Source organism: Catharus ustulatus, chromosome 13 (genome assembly GCF_009819885.2).
Source record: "Catharus ustulatus isolate bCatUst1 chromosome 13, bCatUst1.pri.v2, whole genome shotgun sequence".
NCBI lineage: Eukaryota > Metazoa > Chordata > Aves > Passeriformes > Turdidae > Catharus > Catharus ustulatus.
The window spans coordinates 21,312,529-21,332,878 of NC_046233.1; the positions used below are offsets into that span (position 1 = coordinate 21,312,529).

The window sequence follows — 20,350 nt, forward strand, 5'->3', positions numbered from 1 at the left end:
TGAAATGGGTTTCTTCTGATGTCTTTAGGTGTTAAAAATCAGTAAATGAATTTTAGCTTGAATGCAAACTTGTGTTGAAGGCTGATTGCAACATATAGCTCTGAAGTTTAAAAAATAATTAAAACTCCAACCAAGCCAAACGAAAAAAAAGGTGATTAGAGCCTTAAACATTCTGTGGTATATTGCAGAGGGGTAAATGATTGCAAATGCTGTTTTGGCAGGTTATTGAAGGCACAAAATGCCACATATGAACCTTAAATTCCAGAAGCAGATTTACCCCATTGCTTTGGGTGGAATTAGTATCAGTTAGGATCTGTAGAGCCTGAGCCTCACCATGGTCAGGCTGACATCAGTGAGGTTTGGAGGAACCCAAACAGACTGAAGCTATTCCTGAATTTTAAAATTTGGAGCAGAGTCCAGACCTTGTGTTTCCTCTGTCTGTGGTGGTACAAAGATCCTGTCTGGGGATGCAGCTGCTGTGTTGGACAGCAGGGACTGGGGGCACCTCAGTCCCAGCCTGCAGCTGAACCTTGTCACCTGTGTGACCTGGTGCACCCCTGGGACAGTGAGGCACCTCCTCCAAACCTTTGGAGCTCCCATATGCTCTCACTGTTACATTGGACCAGGTGACGTTCTGACCCCAGTCCTGTGCCATGGGTGAGTACAAACCCTAACAAGAGCACTGGGAGAGCTTCCTTCTTTACTGTTCAGGTTCTTTTGGAACACAGGAAGGTCAGAGCAGGACAGATTCACAGAGCCTTGTGGACAGAATACTTTTGGAAGAGCCAGGAGCAAACTCTGTTCAAAAAGCTTTGTTGCGCAGACCTGAATCAGAGAGATTCTTTCATATTCTTTCATATTTCACTGGTTAATTCTCTGAAGAAAGAGAGATCTGTGTGGAAAAAAACCAGTGGTGGGAATGGAATCTGGAACACTCTCCTACTGATTTGCTCCATTTCCTTCTTTTCCTTCTACTGGAAAAAAGCAGGTATGCCAAGGCAGCAGTGCCTCCATGTGAGCAGCTCCCTTGCCCAGTGTGAACTTGTGCCCTGCTCTCACAGCCTACTGCCCCAGGAAAGGAGCAACTTGTGTGCAATACTGTATGTTCTTCCTGTCAGAAAATCCAGCTTTGACATGTCCTGGCTGCTTTGATATGGCCCGTCAACGTTTTCAGTGTTGATCTTTTGAATTTTTTTGTCTTTCCAAGGGGTTTGAAGGGGCCCCCATGAGTACCTATGCCCTGTGAGGTGTTAGCAGGGTATATCCCATGCTGGGGAGTTGCCTTGTGTCTGTAATTCCAAAAGCTCAAGTACCTAGAGGAGTTACCACCTTTAAACAGAAAATCCAGCTGATCCTGGCCCTGCAATTGCTAACACAGTGTTGGCAACAGTAATCAGAACAGGCTGACTTTGTCTTTTTTCCTAGGGATTAGTAACTTACTCCTTCCTGAACAAAGCCTGACTTCTTTTTGCTTGTGTTTGATCTTGTAAGAAAGTGACCTCACAGGATTCACTTTAAGCCTCAGGGATGCAGAAGAATCAACATCAATCTTCTGAGACTTCTGTCAAAACACCAAGAGAAAGATGGGGAGTTAAAAAGTGCATTTGTGTACCCCAACACACACCCCCTCTGTTAACTATCAGGTTGGATGTTCACAAGTAAAACGAGGATTTTCAGTTTAATGGCTCTCTCTTCCACAGGTGCCCACTCAGAGAGCTCGGAGATATTATTTTTTTATGATTTCCTAGAAGAATGCTGTGTCCTGAGAAATTTGATTAGCTGGATTTATTATGGAGGACTTGCTGTGCTAAGCCTTGTTTAATGTTTCCTGGTACAAACACCTGGAATGTGTGCTGTGTGGTGTTTAAAGATTTCCCAGGTTTTCCTTCAGATGTGGCCCCTTGTCTGGTTTTGTGACTCCTCTTTGTTTTAGTGACACAATACCAATCTAATGATCTGGGGTGCAGAATATCTTTGTGCTGTAAAGTGTTTTTGTTGTTTTCTTTCTAGGCTTAGAACAAATGATAGCAATTAAACTGCTATTGCACAGTTCTGAATATTGTTTGAAACACAGGTGAAACTCAGGTTCTTCAAACGGTTTATTTTGCAATATGTTTGTAATTGCTGGGCTTGAAGAAAACCTTCTGTCCATGTCCATTTCATTCTCCTTCCTCATTCAGAGCACTGTGCTTTAATTCTTTGAACAGAGAACAGCCTGACTGGTGCAAAGTAAGATGCAAGCCTAAAGCTTCATTTCCATAGGGATTTTAACCCTCAGTGTTTCAACTTTTGCCTTCCTTCCACGTGGCAAGACAAACCCCACGCCTTAAACTGGCATTTGATCTTAGTCCTGCAATAAACCTTTGATTGATTCTTCATTGCAACAGCTCCTCACCATCATTTTGATGTGTGCATTTAAAACCTGGGACTGTTCCACTCTGTCCCCTGGGATCCAGAATTGACAGCTGTGCCTCAAATTTCAGTCACCATTCTTGTGAGTTTCCAATATTCCTGTCAGCACCTGCCTTCCCCTCAAAAGCCCCTCTCTCAACAGCTGGTGGTTTGACTCTGTGTTTTTCCTTGTGTCGTAGGTCTTTAAACACTCTGCACCAGTTTTGCTGTCCAGCTCCATTGTACCATTCCCAGCTAGCTGTCCCTGCCACACACTCAGAGTACAGGTAAGAGTAGACATGCTCCACCCACTGCTGCTTTTTGGACAGAGATCTAATGTTGCCATTTGAAACCAGCCAAGCAATAATTGCTCAAGTTTTAAAAGAAAAAAAAACAAAACAAACCAACAAAACAAGAATACTGGAATAAACATCCAATATTTTTGATGTCTTGTAGGGTAGCTGTGAATAGAGCCATCGCTGCAGTGAGTCCTTCTCTCAGGCATTCTGGAATTACTCAGTAAAATGAGTGTCGTGTGCTTTAAGAGGCATATCCCCCTGGGCTTGCAAAGGTAGGGAGAAGGCAGGTGCAGGCTTAGCTCTCACATGACAAATATGCTGGAATATTTATATAATCTATGGAGTATATTGATGTTGTTCTGAGCGACACTTCTTTTCACCCCTGCCTATTCCATGCCAGCAGCTGAGGAATTCATCCACATGTTTAACCCCCTGAAGGTGAAAGGCATGGACCTACCCAGGGCTCAGCACTGCCTTGGATTTGAATGAAATAAGGGGTTTTAAACACATTCAGGCCCTCAAGGCCAAGCAGTCTCCCCTGCGTACATAAAAAACACGTGTTTTCCAGCTCAAAATGCTTTTTTAAACATAGATTCCTTTGCTATCTATGTGTTCTCTTTGATCCAATGTGGAGAGCAGCAATTACATCCCACAGTACAATTCCTTGTCAGTGTCAGTGTTTATTGTAGTATCTTAGAGAAGCGTCAAAGGGCAACTAATCTTAAGTAATAGGAAATGTGAAAACTGTTAAAAACCTGTGCATGCCATGGAAAATACTGTCTTGAATTTTTACTTCTGCTATTAGTGATAAATTTAGTGAAAATTGCCAGCTCATGAATAATATAAAAATATTGGAAGTCTGGTGCTGAAAAAACAAAAATCATTTTGCATGGGTAATAAGGAAAGACAAAAGCAAACAATGAATCCTAAATCTGTAAATGCATAAACATATTTCTGGATTGAATATTTCATTCCTTAGTTACCTCTAACCATGCATGCTTGGATTCACCGTGTTGGTTTATGTTGCAGCATCTATTTGTGTGTTTGGCTTTTTCCTCCCATCAGAGCCCTTCATCTACTTGGTGGTGGTGAGTCCATAGTTGAGTTGTAAGACAGCTCAATATTCCTTTGGTGAGGAGCAGGACCTGAAAATTCTCAGATTCCCTGCTTGCTTTTTAGTGAGGCTTTTAGTTTCCCTATGTCTTTAGTTGATAGTGTTTTAATTTTAAGGATCTTCCTGTAGGGATGTTAGTGGGAAAACCAGCTGTTCCTTGAATGTTGCATTGTCTTGCTCCATGTAGGGTGTTACTTTTATCACTAATATTTCTTCTGGAATTAAAACTTAGAGAAGCATAGCTTCGTGATTGAAAAATACGGATTTCTTCAGGGTTTTTTTTTTTTTTTTTTTGTGCAGGAATTCCCTGCTCTGGATGTGTAGTGCAGTCCAAGTGTGTGCTGTGAGATTTTCAGCTGCTGGTTCAGGACTAGGGGGTGGCAAGGAGCTCATCCCTGACCTTGTTTACTCTCAGGGAAGTTTAGGCTCAGGGGGGAACTTGAGGCTCTGCGCAACTCCCTGACAGGAGGGGACAGCCAGGGGAAATATGGCTCTGCTGCCAGGGACCAGGGACAGTAGGAAAGAGAATGGCCTCAGGCTGGGCCAGAGGAGGTTCAGGGTGGACACCAGGGAAAAATTCTTCACTGGAAAAGTTGTCAAACCCTGGCACAGGGTGCCCAGAGAAGCCCCTGGATCCCTGGAAGTGTTCAAGGCCAGGCTGGACATTGGGATTTGGAGGGACACTGGGGGCACTCCCTGCCCGTAGCTTTAACCCAGACCAGTCTGGGCTTCTGTGAATAGGAGAATGTGGAAAAGCTGCAGCCAGTCTCTGCCAGGGACAAGAGGCAACCAAAACAAATTGCAGTAAGGAAAATTCCAGTTAAATACAAGGTAGGGAGAGAGGGAATTTCAGTATGAGCTTGGTCAGACATTGGAACAGAGACCAGCAGAGGAACAGGGGTCTCTGTCCTCAGCCACACTCAGCTCAGTGAGGCATCGCTGCCTGTGCCCTGCTCTGAGCAAGGACTGCACTGTCCACACTTCCACAAGGCCTTTCCAACACAAACTATCCTTCATCCCACATCCCACTCTGTCCTTGGGAAGAGTTAAAAAGAACTGCAAAATAGAAAACTGTAGTCCATAGAATTTAATTTCAAATTACACAGTGGTGTTAGTGCTGTCCTTGATCACAGACGTGCTGCTGTGCTGGAACCAGGCTGTTACAATCACGTAACAGGAATTGGTTTGGTGTACCCATAATTTCAGTTTCTGAAGTTGTTCTATCCCAACTGCCACCCCCACAACTGCAATCTCTGAGTCAAGTGCAAATGATGCACCTGTTTTTGTATGGGACCTGTACATAGGGATCCCATGGCTCTGAATGAAAATGAGCTACTAGAGCTCTAACAGGATTGGGCTTTGCATTTCTACATACACTTAATGGTATTAAATTTAGCTTTTAGTCTTCCCATTTATCAATTTATAAACAGAAATCATTAGAAACAAAACTAATAGACGTGGATGCTTTGGTCTGGCTTCAGTTTTGAGGCTTTATTTAGAAAATACACAGAGGGATTAATTTTGTAGCCCAGAATTAAAAATTAAATTTGCTCTGAAAGAAGCAATTAATGAATGCACTACAGTGAAATCTGGAACATCTCTGATTTGCTGGATGTTTTATTCACATGCTGGCTAATTGCTGGATGTTTTATTCACTCCAGCAGTTTTATTTCTAGTCGAGACAATCTTTGGCATCTGTTTTGAATTGTTAATAGGGAAATAATGCATTTTTAATAACTGCATCTATTGCAGTAATCCCTCACTCATTTTACAATGCTCAAAAGAGACAGAAATAACACAAATTATTTTGCATTCTTCTATTACAGGGGAAGTCTTGGGAAGCCTGAGCATGTCACGTCCTTCCAGCTAGATACTTGTCTGGGTTCCAGTTAGCCCATATGCCTCCTCTGCTTGCTCTTTTTGGGTTATTTCTGTTTGGGAATTAAAAAATAGACCAGCAATGTCTGTAGCTTGGCTTCTCTTACTCCTTTCCCCTTCCTGCCTCCCAAGTAGGGCCTTGAGAACAACAGCCTTTGGTTAGAAGGTTCCGGGAGCTGCTCTGGGTTTGTTAGACATCATTGGAATGCAGATTTTTATATCTGGTCTGAAGGGCAAAATAAAGGAAATGTGGGACACCCCGGAGAGGCTTCCAAAAGTAGAAATCCAGGTAGTCCTGTACTTCAGCTACTGGGCCTCTGGCTTGATGAAGCTGTATCATCATCTCAGAGGCCTCACAGGTGGAATCTGAGCTGAGCAAAGCCCAGAGATAAAATGAGAAAGGAATTTAATCTCCTCGGTGCCTTGTCTGAGGAAGTTTGTTCCCAGCTTTTTCTAAACATGCTTATGGCTTTAAACTGACAGAGAGTAGGTTTAGAATAGATACGGGCCAGAAATTCTTCCCTGTGAGAGTGGGCTGGAAGTCCCAGAGCAGCTGTGGCTGCCCCTGGATCCCTGGCAGTGTCCAAGGCCAGGCTGGACACTGGGACTGGGGGCAGCCTGGGACAGTGGAAGGTGTCCCTGCCATGGCAGGGGTGGCCCTGGATGGGCTTTGAGGTCCCTTCCAACCCAAACCAGTCTCGGATTCTGTGACACATCATAAGGCAAACTTCAGTCAGAGCCTTAGCCCATCTGTGCAGGTACCTCGCACACAGCAAAATTCCACATCCAGAAGTGCCCATGCTGGAGACCTCCAGCCCTATTCCTCTCTGCACTCCCTGTGTGGGAATGGAACAGGCTGATGTATGCAAACTGCAACTGTGGACAGATTTGCCTACCACTAATGTCTGAGCATCTTTCCATCTGATGTGTTTATTTACAACTGTAATTTCCTCCTTCTGATTTGCATGAAATGTTGGCTGTCACTCACTCCTGTCTCCATCCACTCTATCTTCCATCATTCTAATCTCAAATTAGATGCCCTTATCATGTCCAAAGACCGTATTTTAAATCATGAAGCTAGAGATTTTTCTTTTCTTTTCTTTTCCCCCAGTGAGACCTGTGAAAACAAAATGATAATGCAAAGGATCTTATAGTACCAAAGAAATCCCATCATTTTCTTGCAGTCTCTGCCTGCTTAATGTTTAATCAGCACCTCTGGGAGGTAAAACCATCATTCTGAAAATACTCTACTTGTGAAATTTTAATGTGGAATCTTTGTTTCACCAGGTAATGTTGGCTTACATGAAACAAACCACTGTGTGGACAATGATAGAAGGATTGATTGAGCCATTTCTTTCTGTCTGAGCCCCTGGGAGGCTTTAGAGCTGTTTTGCCACCATAACTGGTTAACACAGAGGCTCCCCCTGCAACAATGCTGAGCTTTCAGATGCTTCTATCATGTATTGGAGTGGTTTGGTTTTCCTTAACTCTTCTCAAGAGTGGGAATTCTTGCACACTAGCACTGCCAGGGAAAACTGGGAAATAGCTTATACCCCCAAAATGAAAAATATCCCTTTATAGATAAATGTACTTTGCACCTCTCAGTTTCTTTTTTCCCACTGCTGGGCACTGTACTTTTCCCTGAGACACAAAGCTAATACTTCTTGTGTCCTCCCTACAAACACCTCTAGAGACATCCCACACCCTGCAGCAGAATCCCTGGTCCTGTGGTAGCTTCCAGTCAGTGCTTAATCCCAGGTGAAGACATATCTGAAGGAGCTGTATTCAGAATTCTTTTTAGTACTGATATGACTGTTCACTGACATTTTCTACCCAAAAAATATTGAATAGGGATCTAATTTCTAACTGCAATTGCCTAGCTGTATGCCTCAGCATGTTAAAGCTCTCTCTAGAATATGCAGAGATGTAAAAACTTTATGGTATTTTAATTTTCAAAGTGAGCAAAGGAGAACAGCATTGCCTAGACCAGCAGCACATCACCCAGAGAGGCAGGATGCAGATGGACAGAGCAAACCAGATCCAAACTGTCACCAAATCCTGCCCTAAGTCTGTGTGAGGTTCAGCTGATTACATAAGGCATCTGTGCTCACACTCTATGGCAAAGGAAAGCTGGCATAATTAGGGTAATACTTGTAATTTTCCACTTGACACCTGCGTGATGCAGGGAATGAAATGGTAGATTGTGTTCCTGAGCACAACCAGAACTGGCAGGATAGCCTGAAATTTGGGTTTGGATTTTCTTGTTTTTCTTCCTTCACTGTGTTCCTTTCCATCCTCCTCCTTTAGCCCGTTCTTTACTTTCAAGGGAACAGCCCCTCATGGTTGTGTCACTGGTTCAGAAGTGGCCTTGCTGGAGCTCCCTGCCACGCCAGCATCTCCTTCCCTGCCATAAAGCACTTTTAGCATTACAGATGTGGGTATTCCAAACTGCTCCTGCCTCATGGCACCATTCATGATGCTGGCAACTCCTGGAGACAGAGCTCTTCTTTGCACCTGAGGAGGGAGGGGGAGTGGAGAGCAGACCTGGTCATCCCGAGGATTTGTGTGCATGAGCTACCCACAGAATGGGCATGCATCTGTTCTGCACTTCCAGCAGAATGTGAGTGCTGAAAATACCTGTGGGAAGTTCGAAGCGTGGTAAAAATAAGGGGCCATGGCCACATTAGGTTGGGTATGTACATGACTACCTAATGTAATTTTTCTAATGGGAAAAACAGAAGTGGCCCTTTCAAAGCAGTGCTTTTCTGAGAGTTTAAGTCACCAGCGTTGGCGTTGGCTTGTTGGGGTGCTCTTCCCTTTGTGGAGGGTCCTGTCTCTGAGATGGAAATGGGTTAACTGGGTGGTGCTTACAAACAACTCACAGTATTTGTGGATTTGAAAACAAAAGCAGATTTCAAGCTGAATTTTCCTAATGCTGTTCCCTGTGATTCTCTTCCTCTATCTCTTTTCTTTCTTGCCCCCACCCCCCTCCCCTTCCTTGGCAGGGAAGATAATGGCATGCACCAGTTCTGCTGTCCACCTTCGGGGTCTAGTAGCCCATCCTCAAGATAACAACGAAGCTGGGCTCAGTCAGTGCTCCACTGCCCAGTGTTCATCCAGCCCATCTCTCCTCTTCTCCCTTTCTGTGTGCCTGGACTGGCACTGCCATGGGACCCTGTGCTACCAGTTTGAGCCATGCCTCCTCTCCAGGCCTCCCCAGCTCTCTCCTCCTGCCCAGTGCTGAGAACACAGCTGTAAACAGATTCCTACAGTGCACACTTTATTTTCAACTAAAATAAACAGTTCCATAAGTCTTGAGGTGTAGTGTGAGTTTTGTTGCTGTGTGGTGTGGAGGGCACAGCCCAAGGGGATTTTTTGTCTCCCAGATGTGGGTGGGAGGGTAGCTCTTGTGAGAGTCTCTATTAGGCTGCTTCACACCAACATTTTATGGATGCTGCTGCATAGAGATGAACCCTTCTTCCTTTCCTTGGTGCAGGTTCGGAGGAGCCAGCACATTTCTGTTGTGGCAGCAGATCCCCTCTCCATGTCTGCTTCCATTAAGAGGCTTTGAGCTCTGTCTTCTCCTTTCCTTGGCCTCAGTGCAAGTCTTGGATCAACCAGAAGACCAGATCACTGCTCATGGGCTTCTGTTTCCTCATCAATGAAAATATTTCTCTCAAAGCTATGCATGAGGTTGTCACTGAAGGAATGAACTTGCAGCCCCATGACTACAGCTGGATAAATGAGATTGTGTCCATGGATGTCCAAGCTCCCACTGCCCACAAGGCTCTTGTTTGGTTACACCTTTCCAGACACATCCTGTGGCTCTAAAATAACCAGATAATTTCTGCTGATTGGGTCTTCCAAACTTAACCAATGCAAGCAGATACACCAGGGAACAGAATTTCTCTGCAGTGGCATTTACTACCCTGAAAATAATGGGAAAGAAGGACTGGGAGGGGGAAAAAATATTCTTAAATCTGTAGTTGCTATCATGAGGCAAAATATTGCTGCCTACTCTCTGGGGCTCGTGTACAAGGCAGAGGTGACTTGATGTGGGGAGGAAAGCAGATATTTATTTGTGCTTGTGTGTGGCTTTGAGGATGGGATAAAAGGAGGATCTCCAGGATCAAGGAGGGAAGAACTATGAAGGCAGCTTGAGGCTCTCTCTCATCTTTACAATGTGCTTTTTTCCCCTCAGAGGAATCTCTGTAAAACCAGAGTACGGGTTATTTGCTTTTCTGTGAGGCTTGATCAACTGTCTCTCCTTGCTCTGAAATGTTTCCTTGTGCTTGTCTTGGCTGTGACTGTGCAGTGTCCCAGACCTGGGGAGGGATTTTCTGCTGCAAGAATAATCCACCTTCATGAATTTGCAAGTCTTGCTGCATCATTTCTGCTCACTGTTCACATTCTGTGGCTGCTGCTGTTCTTTGGTATTGAATGTTCTTAGTTTCACACGTTTCTTAATCGCTTTTCATTACAATGTAGAGAAACAACACTCATTCAAAATAATGTGTGCACAAAATAGTGTAGTGGATGACTGCAGTTCATTATATCCCTGGAAGTGCTCTGATGTTTACTGGGCAGGGTAGAACACTGAAATATTTGAACACTGCTCACCATTTGGGTCTTTTGCTCTATAATTAAGAGTTTCTCAGGGCTGCTTCCCAAAGATAAAAACAGTGGTAATGTCTGATATTTTGACTTGCTTCTCTCCCTCCCAGATATAAACAGTGATTACCACCCTCTCCTCAGTGAACTGAACTCTGCAGCACTGTAATTATTCACTTGCAGAGGGGAAGGTCTGCCCAATCTTTGTATGGGTACCTTTCATCTATCTGTGCAAATGAAAACAAAGAAGCAAGACTGATTTAACCCTGAAAATTAAACCCCCCAGCCTGAAGAGCCAGCAGGTGATTATCCTGAAAGTGGCTGCCGTTAATGATGAGTCTCATGAGAAAATGAAGGCAAAGCCTCACCAGCATTATTGGCTGTCGCAGGACACTGGCATGGGGTGTTTCTACCCAGCATTTTTCCAACTAAGGGGAAATAGGGTTATTAGGGGTTGCTGGGATTTCGAACGGTGTGGGTTTGTAGCTGTAGTATCCCTGAATTGTGGCATTTTCTCTTCAGGAGCATACAGGGAGCTGACCTTCCCTGGTGCAGTGGAAGCCAGAAATGCAGAAGTAAACATTTCCCTCTTTGAATAAATCATGGCTGGCTGAATTAAACATGCTGTGCATCCCTGTGTTTAACAGCAGAGGCTGGTAGGGACTCTCTTATTTAACCAGAGATAGATGACCTAAAATGCTGCATGTTATTATAAAACAGAAATGTACCAGCAGAAAATTTCCCATTCCTGGGTCAATTTGCACTGTTTTTGTGAAGAGTGAAGACTGTCTTATTGAGAATTTTGGGATGGAAGGTGAAGTAGAAATGGCATTTTTCTTAATTTTTTTTTTTTTACTTTCTCCTTCCATGAACTCAGAGGGCTGAAAAGAAGCTGCTGCTTTGGGGGAGTTCAGATGGGGAATTTCTCCTTCGGCACCTTCAGGCACATTTAGGATCAGGCTGGTTTGGTTATCTTCTGCAGTGTGGAGTTCTCCTTGCAAACCTATTCAGCTCTTACATGGTTTTGCCTGGAATTGGTGGGTGAATCTCCAGCTTTGCAGAGCAACCACTGCCTTGCTGTTATTTTCTGCTCTTTTATTATTTGTTCTCCGTTAACAACTGTGAGAAGTCACTAAAACAGCTCAGAGCAGTGTGGATACTCTGGACTGGAATAGTATGGATTTTTGTGCACCACTGGATGAAGAAAATAAAAGCCAAAACCAAATCAGTTCAACTGAGATAAATGAAGATATTTATCTCCCAAAGTAGATTTTAACTAGCTGAAGGAAAATACTGTGTAATGTAGGAGAAGAAATAATTCCCTGAAAAATGTAGCAGGATGTGGATCTCAGCACAGCTGTAGCCAAGGTTTTAAGATGCTCCCTTAGCCAAGCCAGCAGCTGTGCCATGGAACAGAGATTTCCACCATTCCAGGCAACTCAGGATTCATGAGGAGTTTGAATTATAAAGTGATTGATAGCCCAGGCAGCTGCTTCCTTGAGCAGGTGCCCAGGGATGGCAATGCCACCAGAGTGAAGCACAACTGGGACAGTCCCTGAGGTCACTGCCAAGAGCTGGGGACTTGGAATTCCCTGTTTGGAAAGGCTGAGCCCCCTCCAGAACCCCTCGAGCCACAGTGTTGCAGGATTTGTATTGTAGAATATTTATTTGCCAAATGGACCTTTTTGACGTGCAGCACTAATTCGTTTTTCACCTGGAGTACTGAAATGGAGCAGGGAGTTTTCAGAAAATCCAACCCCAAAAATACACATCCAAACATCTGTGGGAGTGCTGGCTTTATGTTGTGCCAGGATTGCGTGCAGGGGGTGGTAGAATTTGTTTGAGGTTTTTTTATTTTTCAATAATTGACTATTTCCAGACGTGGGGGCTAGAGGGAGCTCCAGTGCAGCCTTCCCGAAGTCTTCCCGGTAAATCACTCTTGCCTGGCTTAGTCCATGGAGCTGCGAAGGAAGGAGGAAGCCAACTCGATGTACTTCTGCACCCTGTGAACACTGGACACGGGATATATATGGCAGGATGTCCTACAGTCAATGTCGTTTATATATTTTATAACTATTATCACAAATGTTGTCTATAAATTTTATAATTATTACCCTAAATATACTATTTGTTTGTTTGTGCCACCACCTTTTTGGAGTGTAATGCAGAATATGTTCCAGGGAAGGTTAATGTTTAACAGCACAGGAAAAGTCACGGAGGGTTTTTAACATCCCAGTCACTGATGCTTGTCTGGGATGGGAAGGGCTATGAAAACAAGACACACAGAAATACCTCTCCTAGGCTAGTAGGTTTTCAAATAAATTGATAATTAAAAGGTATGAAACAATATGATCTATAGATTTTATTACTGCCAGACAAATATACCTGCTGATAAATCAGCAGAAAATCCATGTTTATTATTCTACCTCTGCTAAAGTAATTTATAATAGTTAATTATATCACACCTGTATTTACAAGGTGTCTGCCATTCTGAACCTTTCCTCTCCTTTTCTGTGACATAGTTTAGTGGCATGGGGGTGTTCAGCTGAAAGTTGTATTTAGGATCTTAAGAGGTCTTTTCCAAACTCAGTAGTTCTGTGGTTCAGGTGGGTTTCCCATTTTCTTTTAACTCCCCAAACTGCACCAGCTGCTCAGGGCTGGGAGGGCCCTGTCCAGGAGGGGCTGAGCTGAGCAGCCCTGGGTATTTATCCCCCTTCCCTGGGTATTTATCCCCATACCCTGGGTATTTTATCCCAGTCCTTGGGTATTATATCCCAATTCCTGGATGTTTATCCCCATTCCTTGGGTATTTTATCCCCATTCCCTGGGTATTTTATCCTCATTCCTGGGTATTTTATCCTTATTCCCTGGGTATTTTATTCTTATTCCCTGGGTATTTTATCCCCATACCCTGGGTGTTTATCCCCATTCCCTGGGTGTTTGCCCCCCTCCCTCCCTTGGCTCACCCTTCTGGCAGAGGGAAGGGGCTCTGGGGTTCAGGATGAGCCTGGGGTCCAGGCAGGGAGCTCGGTAAGGCTCCAGGTCCAAGTTCCTTCTGGAATCAGGGATCACTCCTTGTGCTGAGCTGACACAAATGGATGGATGAGGAGAGACAGACCTGCACCAAGTCCATCCACGAGGAGAAATGCCATTAATGAGTTCAGGGAGAGTTTTTCTGGCCATGTCTGGATCCACTCCAGCCTCCTGCTCCCAGCTGTGAGCTGACCTTTTGTGCCTCAGCCCTGCTGCCATCCGGCTCCCTCCTGGGACCCGGAGATGTCTCCAGCCACTGACCCTCCAGGAGACCTTGGGGACCTTCCTGGGGAAGGGAGGGACTTGTCAGAGCCAGGCAGTTTTGGTTTTAGCAGCAGAACACTGCAGGGTCAGAAGGAGAGCAGCTGTACAGTTGATGTGGAATGGAACATAATCACAGCGTGTTTGGGCTGGAAGGGACCTTAAAAATCATCCAGTACCACCCCTGCCATGGGCAGGTACACCTTCCCTGCCTCCCCCAACACATTGTGAACCCATAAACCAAGGAGTGCAGTGCAAACATTAGGTGTTAAAATTTCTATGAAATAAAGGCACTGATATGGGAGAGTTCTGCAGACCCTGATGAACAAGGCCCCCTTCCGTGTGCCCAGCTAACACCTTTATGAGCCAGGAATGTAATGCCATTCCTGTGAGAAGCAGGTGTTGCTGTTTTCCCTGTAGACCTGAGATTTGAGAAGATTTGAGAATAATTATATTTATTTGCTGAACAAGCTGGGAAGCTGGAGTTTCAAATAACCGAGAGCTGTTTCCTTGATTTGCGTTTACTTCCCATATTCAAGGTAAATGTCCAAAACAATATAATGAAAGTATGTCCCTTTCTCATTTCTAGTGCTTCAAGCAAGTCCTTCCTCTTCCACACCTAGTCAAGTATTTAGGTTTTTTTATGATATTTGTCTGTTCTTTGACCTTTAATGATCTTTGGCTGATCCTAGAACAAATGTGTAAAATCAACCCAATTTATGACCAGTTAGTGTAAGCATTTTTTCCTAAAGAAAGTATGTCACATCTCATTCATCTCTGAATTTTTTTTTTCAAGCCAATCACTGGAGCATTGCATACCTGAAAATGAGATAGCACTGAAATCCATCTTGCTCTCTTCAATTAAATTCATTTTTACGGAGGATTCAATTAGTTGTAATTACTGCTTTACGACACGCTTTTGCCAGGGGCTGGGGTGTGAGATAATTAATCTCGATCAGGACATGTTACTGAGATCATTTTCCCCTGTCACCCAACCCTGGTTGTTATTAATCAGGAGCTGTCTCTGCCAGCACCGTCCCTGCCCCTGGCAGATGGCCCTGACAAACAACTTTGTGTGATGGGGTCGTGCTGGTCTCAATGCCTAGAGGAGCTGGAACGGAGGCTAGGCAGAGTTAAGGGGAATAAAGTGGATATTTATTGAGAGGCCTTCAAAGGCCACACCCTGGCAGTCCCAGTGCCACAGTCATGGCCCCTGCCCAGACGGCTCCAAAAGAGGGCTTGGTCGCAACACCTCTCATTTTTATAGGTTTTACTCTATTTGCATACAAAAGTCAACTGTCCAGTTAAGAGCCTGAAATCATGAAGTCTCATCCTCCTTGCTTGCTTGCTTGCCTGCCCTCCTCTGTCGACATTGTTTTTGCTTAAGGCCTGAAGTTTGAGGAAATTGTCCTTGAGTCCCCAGCTGGAATTGGACTGTTTTGTTTTCACCACCCTGTGAAAAGATCCTAGTAACTCTCAGTATAAAACTAAAATCTGCACACTCAAACAGAACAGAAAAACTTAAAACGTAAGGAATTAGTCTGATTAAAGCCATTTCAATCCTTTGTGAGGGTGATTCTCAGCTGTGCCCACCACTCTCAGCTTCCCAGAGTGCTGGAGGTGCCTCCAGCGTCCAGCCTGGGGTTGAGGTACTCTCCATGTGCCTGGAGCTGTTCAGGAGCCCACCAGAACATTCTTTATGACTTCACTGTTGAGTCATCTTTTCAAATTGTTCTTCTTTTTGATTTGAGGGAGCTCACTGAAAGTTTTGTGTTTGATTTTATGCTGGATTCCAAGGGAGATGTGGGGAGGAGTTGTCCTTGGTTGATTACTTCAGTGCCTGGAGGAAGGAATAGCCAGGGCTAAGGCAAGGGAGCTGCCACTGCTTTTAGAAGTAAAGCCAAAAGCAACAAATAGGCACTATCAACTCATTTGATGGTTTTCATCAAAGACTGAAGGATGATCAAAGCGCCATGAAGGGAGGCAAAGGTTCAGGTGTATAGTGGAGCTGCAGGAACTCTTTATTCCAGATGAGGCCAAATGAATGCTGAGCTTGGTTTTCAGGTTTCATTAGGGAACTGTAGTGGCCACACACTCAGTCCCCCTGCAGAAAGCCCACAATTTACCTGAGGAGCAGGAACATTTGGGGGGCAGTTTTTGTCAGTGTCCATGTAAGATGCTCTGCCTGTAACCTGGAAGGGAAAATGTCGGGGGCTGTACTGGTTAAACTTGAGCTGAAGTGATGCCTTGTCCAGGCGGGCGTGCAGGTTTCTGCCAGGTGTTTCTTCCACCTGATTCTCTGGTGTGGAAAACTTAAATGATGAAATGGGCTTTGAGTAAAAGTGAGGAATGGGGAAGACTCATTTAGTGCTTACTTTGGTAGTTTCCTTCCATGTTCTTTGTGTTTTGAGGGCTTTTCCAAAGAATTTCAGGACTTTGTGTGTGCATGTGTGTAAATACAGAGCATTTTCCAGGTATGGTTGGCCTCCAAATATATCCAGCTGCATATAAAGGGCAGCCAGAACCTTTGGATGCATCTGGGACTGCCCATCCTGATTTCTGGGTTTGCACCAAAGCTGCATGAGCTCTCGTGGGTGCAAAGGCACCCTGAACTGTTCTACTGTAAATACTGGAATTTAGGATGAATATGGGGAGCACTCAGGAGCTCTTGTATTGTATCAATCACACAGTCATTTTATTGTGGTTTCAACTGGCTCCTTTTAGTATCAAAATTCAGGGCAGTGAAAATTATTATTACTGTAAATTGATAAAAGTAAACTGCCAGTTAGCTGGAAAATCCTGTTTCCTTTCAGTTGAGGAGCTGCTCTATAGTTGCCCATCCTTTCCCAGCACACACACCACTAACCCCACTTTTTGTTGTTTGGCCACAGACCTGCTGACGTAGCTCCAGCTGGGTTTGGATTCTCTGCTAGCGTGCTAATTGCATGTTGTTTAACTTAGGTTTGTAGGCCTCTGCTTCCAGAAAGCAATGATGCTTTTAAAAAAATTAACCCTTTTCAGCCTGTAGGTTTGAGCCTGCAGAGGAGTAGGATCACTGAAGCATTGACTGTACATGTGGAGTGATAAAGAGGTTGTTTTCTGTCTTTAAAAAGGAGCATCGTAACCTGCGACAGACTCACAGAGTGCACCAGAATTTAAGCCATTGAATATGCTAATCTGTCAATTTTCGTTTTGATAAATAATGGGATTAAGATAATAAATGCAGCTTTGCTGAATGATAGGGAAGCAGCCTATGGATTGTAGGACTTTGAATACACTTAGCAGGATGTGTAATTCTCTACATTTCCTGGGAAACAAAAGAGGGATGCTCATTGGTCCACAGTGTCTTGTAATGTGCTGCTTCTGTGAAATGCTGGGTGATCACAGAAGAGCAGCACTGGCGTGCAGGGGAATATTCATTGATTGGGAGTGGATGTATTGAAATAGGGTGGAAGTCATGTGCATTCTGAAATGGCAATGCTGATGGTTCTGGAGAGCTGCAGGAATGAATGGCTTTGTCATGACAGGTGATAAATGAGCCCTGGCAGTGCAGGTTGGGCTCCTCCTGCCTGTAGATCTGGGAGGGGAGCAGGCTCCTGCCCAACCCTGCTGTTCTTCTGTCCCTGTGGGATGCAGAATCCGGGGAGCTGCTCCAGCTGCAGACGTGCTCCAGCTCCCACTCTGAGCTGGGTATGTAGGGGCTGCTGATGGGAAGGTGAGAAACAAACCTTTGGCCTAAAAACCAGGCAAAAAGTGGAGTGGAATGCGTCCCTGAGCCACCCCTGAGTGTCAGCAGGAGCTGTCACAGTGTGCTTAAATCCACCTGCAGCACCTGCACCAACAGGAACAAGCTCAGTTTCAAGTGATGCTCTTGTAAGTTTGTGTCTTAGGATGTGATGTAATGTGGCCAGTTTGGGGTGTGGTCGTTGTGTATTCACCTTGGTGAGGTTTTTATCCTCCACTGCATCACTTGTACAGAATCACAGAATCACATGGTTGGATGAGACCTTCAGGATCATCTAGTCCAAGCTGTGCCCTAACACCTCAACTAAACCATGCCACATCCAGCCACAGAGCTGCTGGGAGCTGGTTTTGGAGGACAGTGCTACAGCTGGCAAAAGGACACAGGACATTCAAACACAAATTACACCTGCAGTTCAGGTTTACACACCAGCCTGTGTTTTCTGTTGTTTTTAAGTGGGCTGATCTCAAATGCCATGGGAGGATACTTGGAGGACTGGGATGTTGGTGGTCCCTGCGTGTGGGGAGTTGTGCAGGGTGTTTCTCTGGGCTGTTTGCTGGGATTTTGCTCACCCAGAGTAGAGCAGTTTGCCTAACTCAGGTAGTCCCAGTGCTCCATCCACAGTCATCAAGGAACCTTTCACATAATATGAAAGTGCTATGGGATTTATGTCTCTCACAAGCATCCCTTTCTGTGCAGATGATGCAGAAACAAAAAGGGAAAGCTGCTGCTGGCCAGGGACACCAGTGAGGACTCCTGGTGGAGAGCAAGTTTGTCCAACCATGTTGTTGAACAAGACATTTTCAAACACTTCAGCTCTCAGATTACATTAGCAGGCTGGACCTTGGTCTCTTAGGGGATTAAACATAGATCTGGAAGCTTTAATGTCTTCAAACTGAGTTATATACAATTGGCTGCTCCTATCACAACGCTCCTTTTCCTTCTTTGGAAAACCTCAATTCCCACGTCACATGTATGGGTTGGTTTTGTTTTCAGGGTTCTAAACTTGAGCTGCAAATAGTAGTGAAGCTTGTTTATAAACATCTGATGTTTGTGTAACTCTGGGAATAAGTGCAATTGAAATGATGGGCTTCACTTCTAACAAAGCCAAAACCACATCACTGCAATATTTTAATATGAAATCACTTCCTCTGGCAAGATAGCACCTTGAAAAAAAGTGCTGGGTAGATGTTCAGAAGATAATAAATTCTAAACTGCTTCTTGTCATTGGGGTGGGGCCGTGATAAAGTTTTGTTGTTTTTTTTTTCTCAGGCTTGGGAGATTGCAGCTCTTTTGGAAAACCCAGCAGAAGGCTGGGCTGCCTGAATAACAGACAGTGAAATCCTAAACATCAGGGCCATTAACCTGCAGGTGTTGTTGTTGGAGTTAATTTAGCTTATGGCAGTTTTTGGAAGTTAATTTTTCAAGCAACATTGTCACTGTACAGTATGTGTGTTACTACAAAACAGAAATTACAGCATTTCTGCTGCTCCAGGTCCCCCTGTTGTTATTCCTGCAGACTGCTCTAGGAATGGAGGCCCCAAGTTTGCAAGCACAAATGGGTTTTATTTAATGTAATTCTGTTGTCCCTGCACAGAAATTCAATTTGGCTTTTGCACAGTGTTCTGAAATTAATGAAGCCAGCTGAGCCTTGCTAGTCTGGCTGTTTCCTCCTGACTTTCAGGGTCATGTTGGACTTTGTTTCCTAGACACTGCTTTTCTTACAGATCTAAAATCTCTTTGAGATACTGCGATTATATCTTGATTTGGAAAGCACGTTGTAAAAACGAGTGTTTGGGCGCAAATGAGTGTTCTATGTGAGTGACCTGGGCAAACAAGCTGTGCTCTGAGGACAGGCAGTGGAGCTGGTTTCCATTCCCAGTGCTGGGAGCACTTCAGACCCATCAAGGAGTGCAACACATTCCCAGCTTTGGGAATGCAATTCACTTGGGCCCCAAGCAAGGAAAACTTTTTGTTTCTAAGAGCAGCATTAAGCACGTGTATTTAAACGATAATTTCACTATTATAAGCCGCACCATTTTGACTAAAAGTTTGGTCCGAACCCGAAGTGCAGCTTATAATCAGGTGCGACTTATATATGGATGAAGAACAAAAAGTTGCTGTTTTCGTTTGGAGGACAGGTGTCTGCTGAGAAAGGCAGGAGCTTCTCTTTGAAATGGACAATGTAAACCCCCTCCCTCCAAACTATTATAATTTTGAAATCAAGGGGCTTTCAGGCAAAGATATGGGAATTAGGAATAACAGTTCTCTACTAGGGAAATTAAAATAGAAATACAGTACTACAAAGAAACAAACTCCAAACCCTGACAAAGTCAGAGTACAACCTGACACCCTGTCAGGCAGGGTGTTGGTAGCAGTCCCATTAAATGGTGGCTGCATCCTCCTGCAGTGACAGATGTGATTCAGTTGGAGCAGTGCTCCTGTACAAGGTGCAGTTTCCCTCTGGAGGTCCAGTGGTGATGTGGAGAAATCCGGTTTCCCTCTGGAGTCCAGTGGAGAAGGGGCTGCCTTAGTGTCCCAAAACCTCTGTTTTTATCTTGGTAAGAAATGTTGGGCTCTTCCCCCTGGCTGGAGCAACTTTTAATGGGATGAAGTAATTTTATCAGTCACACAGTGGGACTCAATGGGCCATTAGCAGAAAATGACTCGCTGGAGGAAGGATGGGTTGTGAAAAGATACGGAACAATGCCCCGCCTGGTTTCAATGGATGGCCCATTAGCAGAATATCTGCCGTGGAGATAAGGATCACTGCCCCCACTCTCAACAGATGGTGATAGAATAGATAACTTTTATCACACTCTGTATTGTAATGTGCAGCTTATAATTGGTGCGGCTTATAATCGTGAAATTACTGTTTGAATAAATGGTTCATTAAAATATTTGGAACAAAATGTATGAGAAGAGAAAATGAGAAGCAGGAATTTCCATGGTGTCCTTTAAGGCCCTTCCCTCTGAAAGCTTCCTTTCCGTAGGTGAGCAGCTCTAAGCACAGCTATTCAA

At 44.4% G+C, this 20,350-nt stretch overlaps 1 protein-coding gene across 11 annotated transcripts in view; it reads left to right on the forward strand.

The window, feature by feature from the left end:
- The window catches only part of IQSEC1 (IQ motif and Sec7 domain ArfGEF 1), a 297,552-nt gene that overhangs the window by 121,933 nt on the left and 155,269 nt on the right, over positions 1-20,350 (forward strand). For 7 of the 11 annotated variants that reach the window (XM_033071510.1, XM_033071497.1, XM_033071498.1 and 4 more), the window contains one exon: positions 2,592-2,678. The exons of the other annotated variants lie outside the window; for them this stretch is intronic. In XM_033071510.1, coding sequence (XP_032927401.1) covers positions 2,592-2,678 — 87 coding nt within the window. The remainder of the gene's footprint in view (positions 1-2,591; positions 2,679-20,350) is intronic. 11 annotated transcript variants of the gene reach the window in all.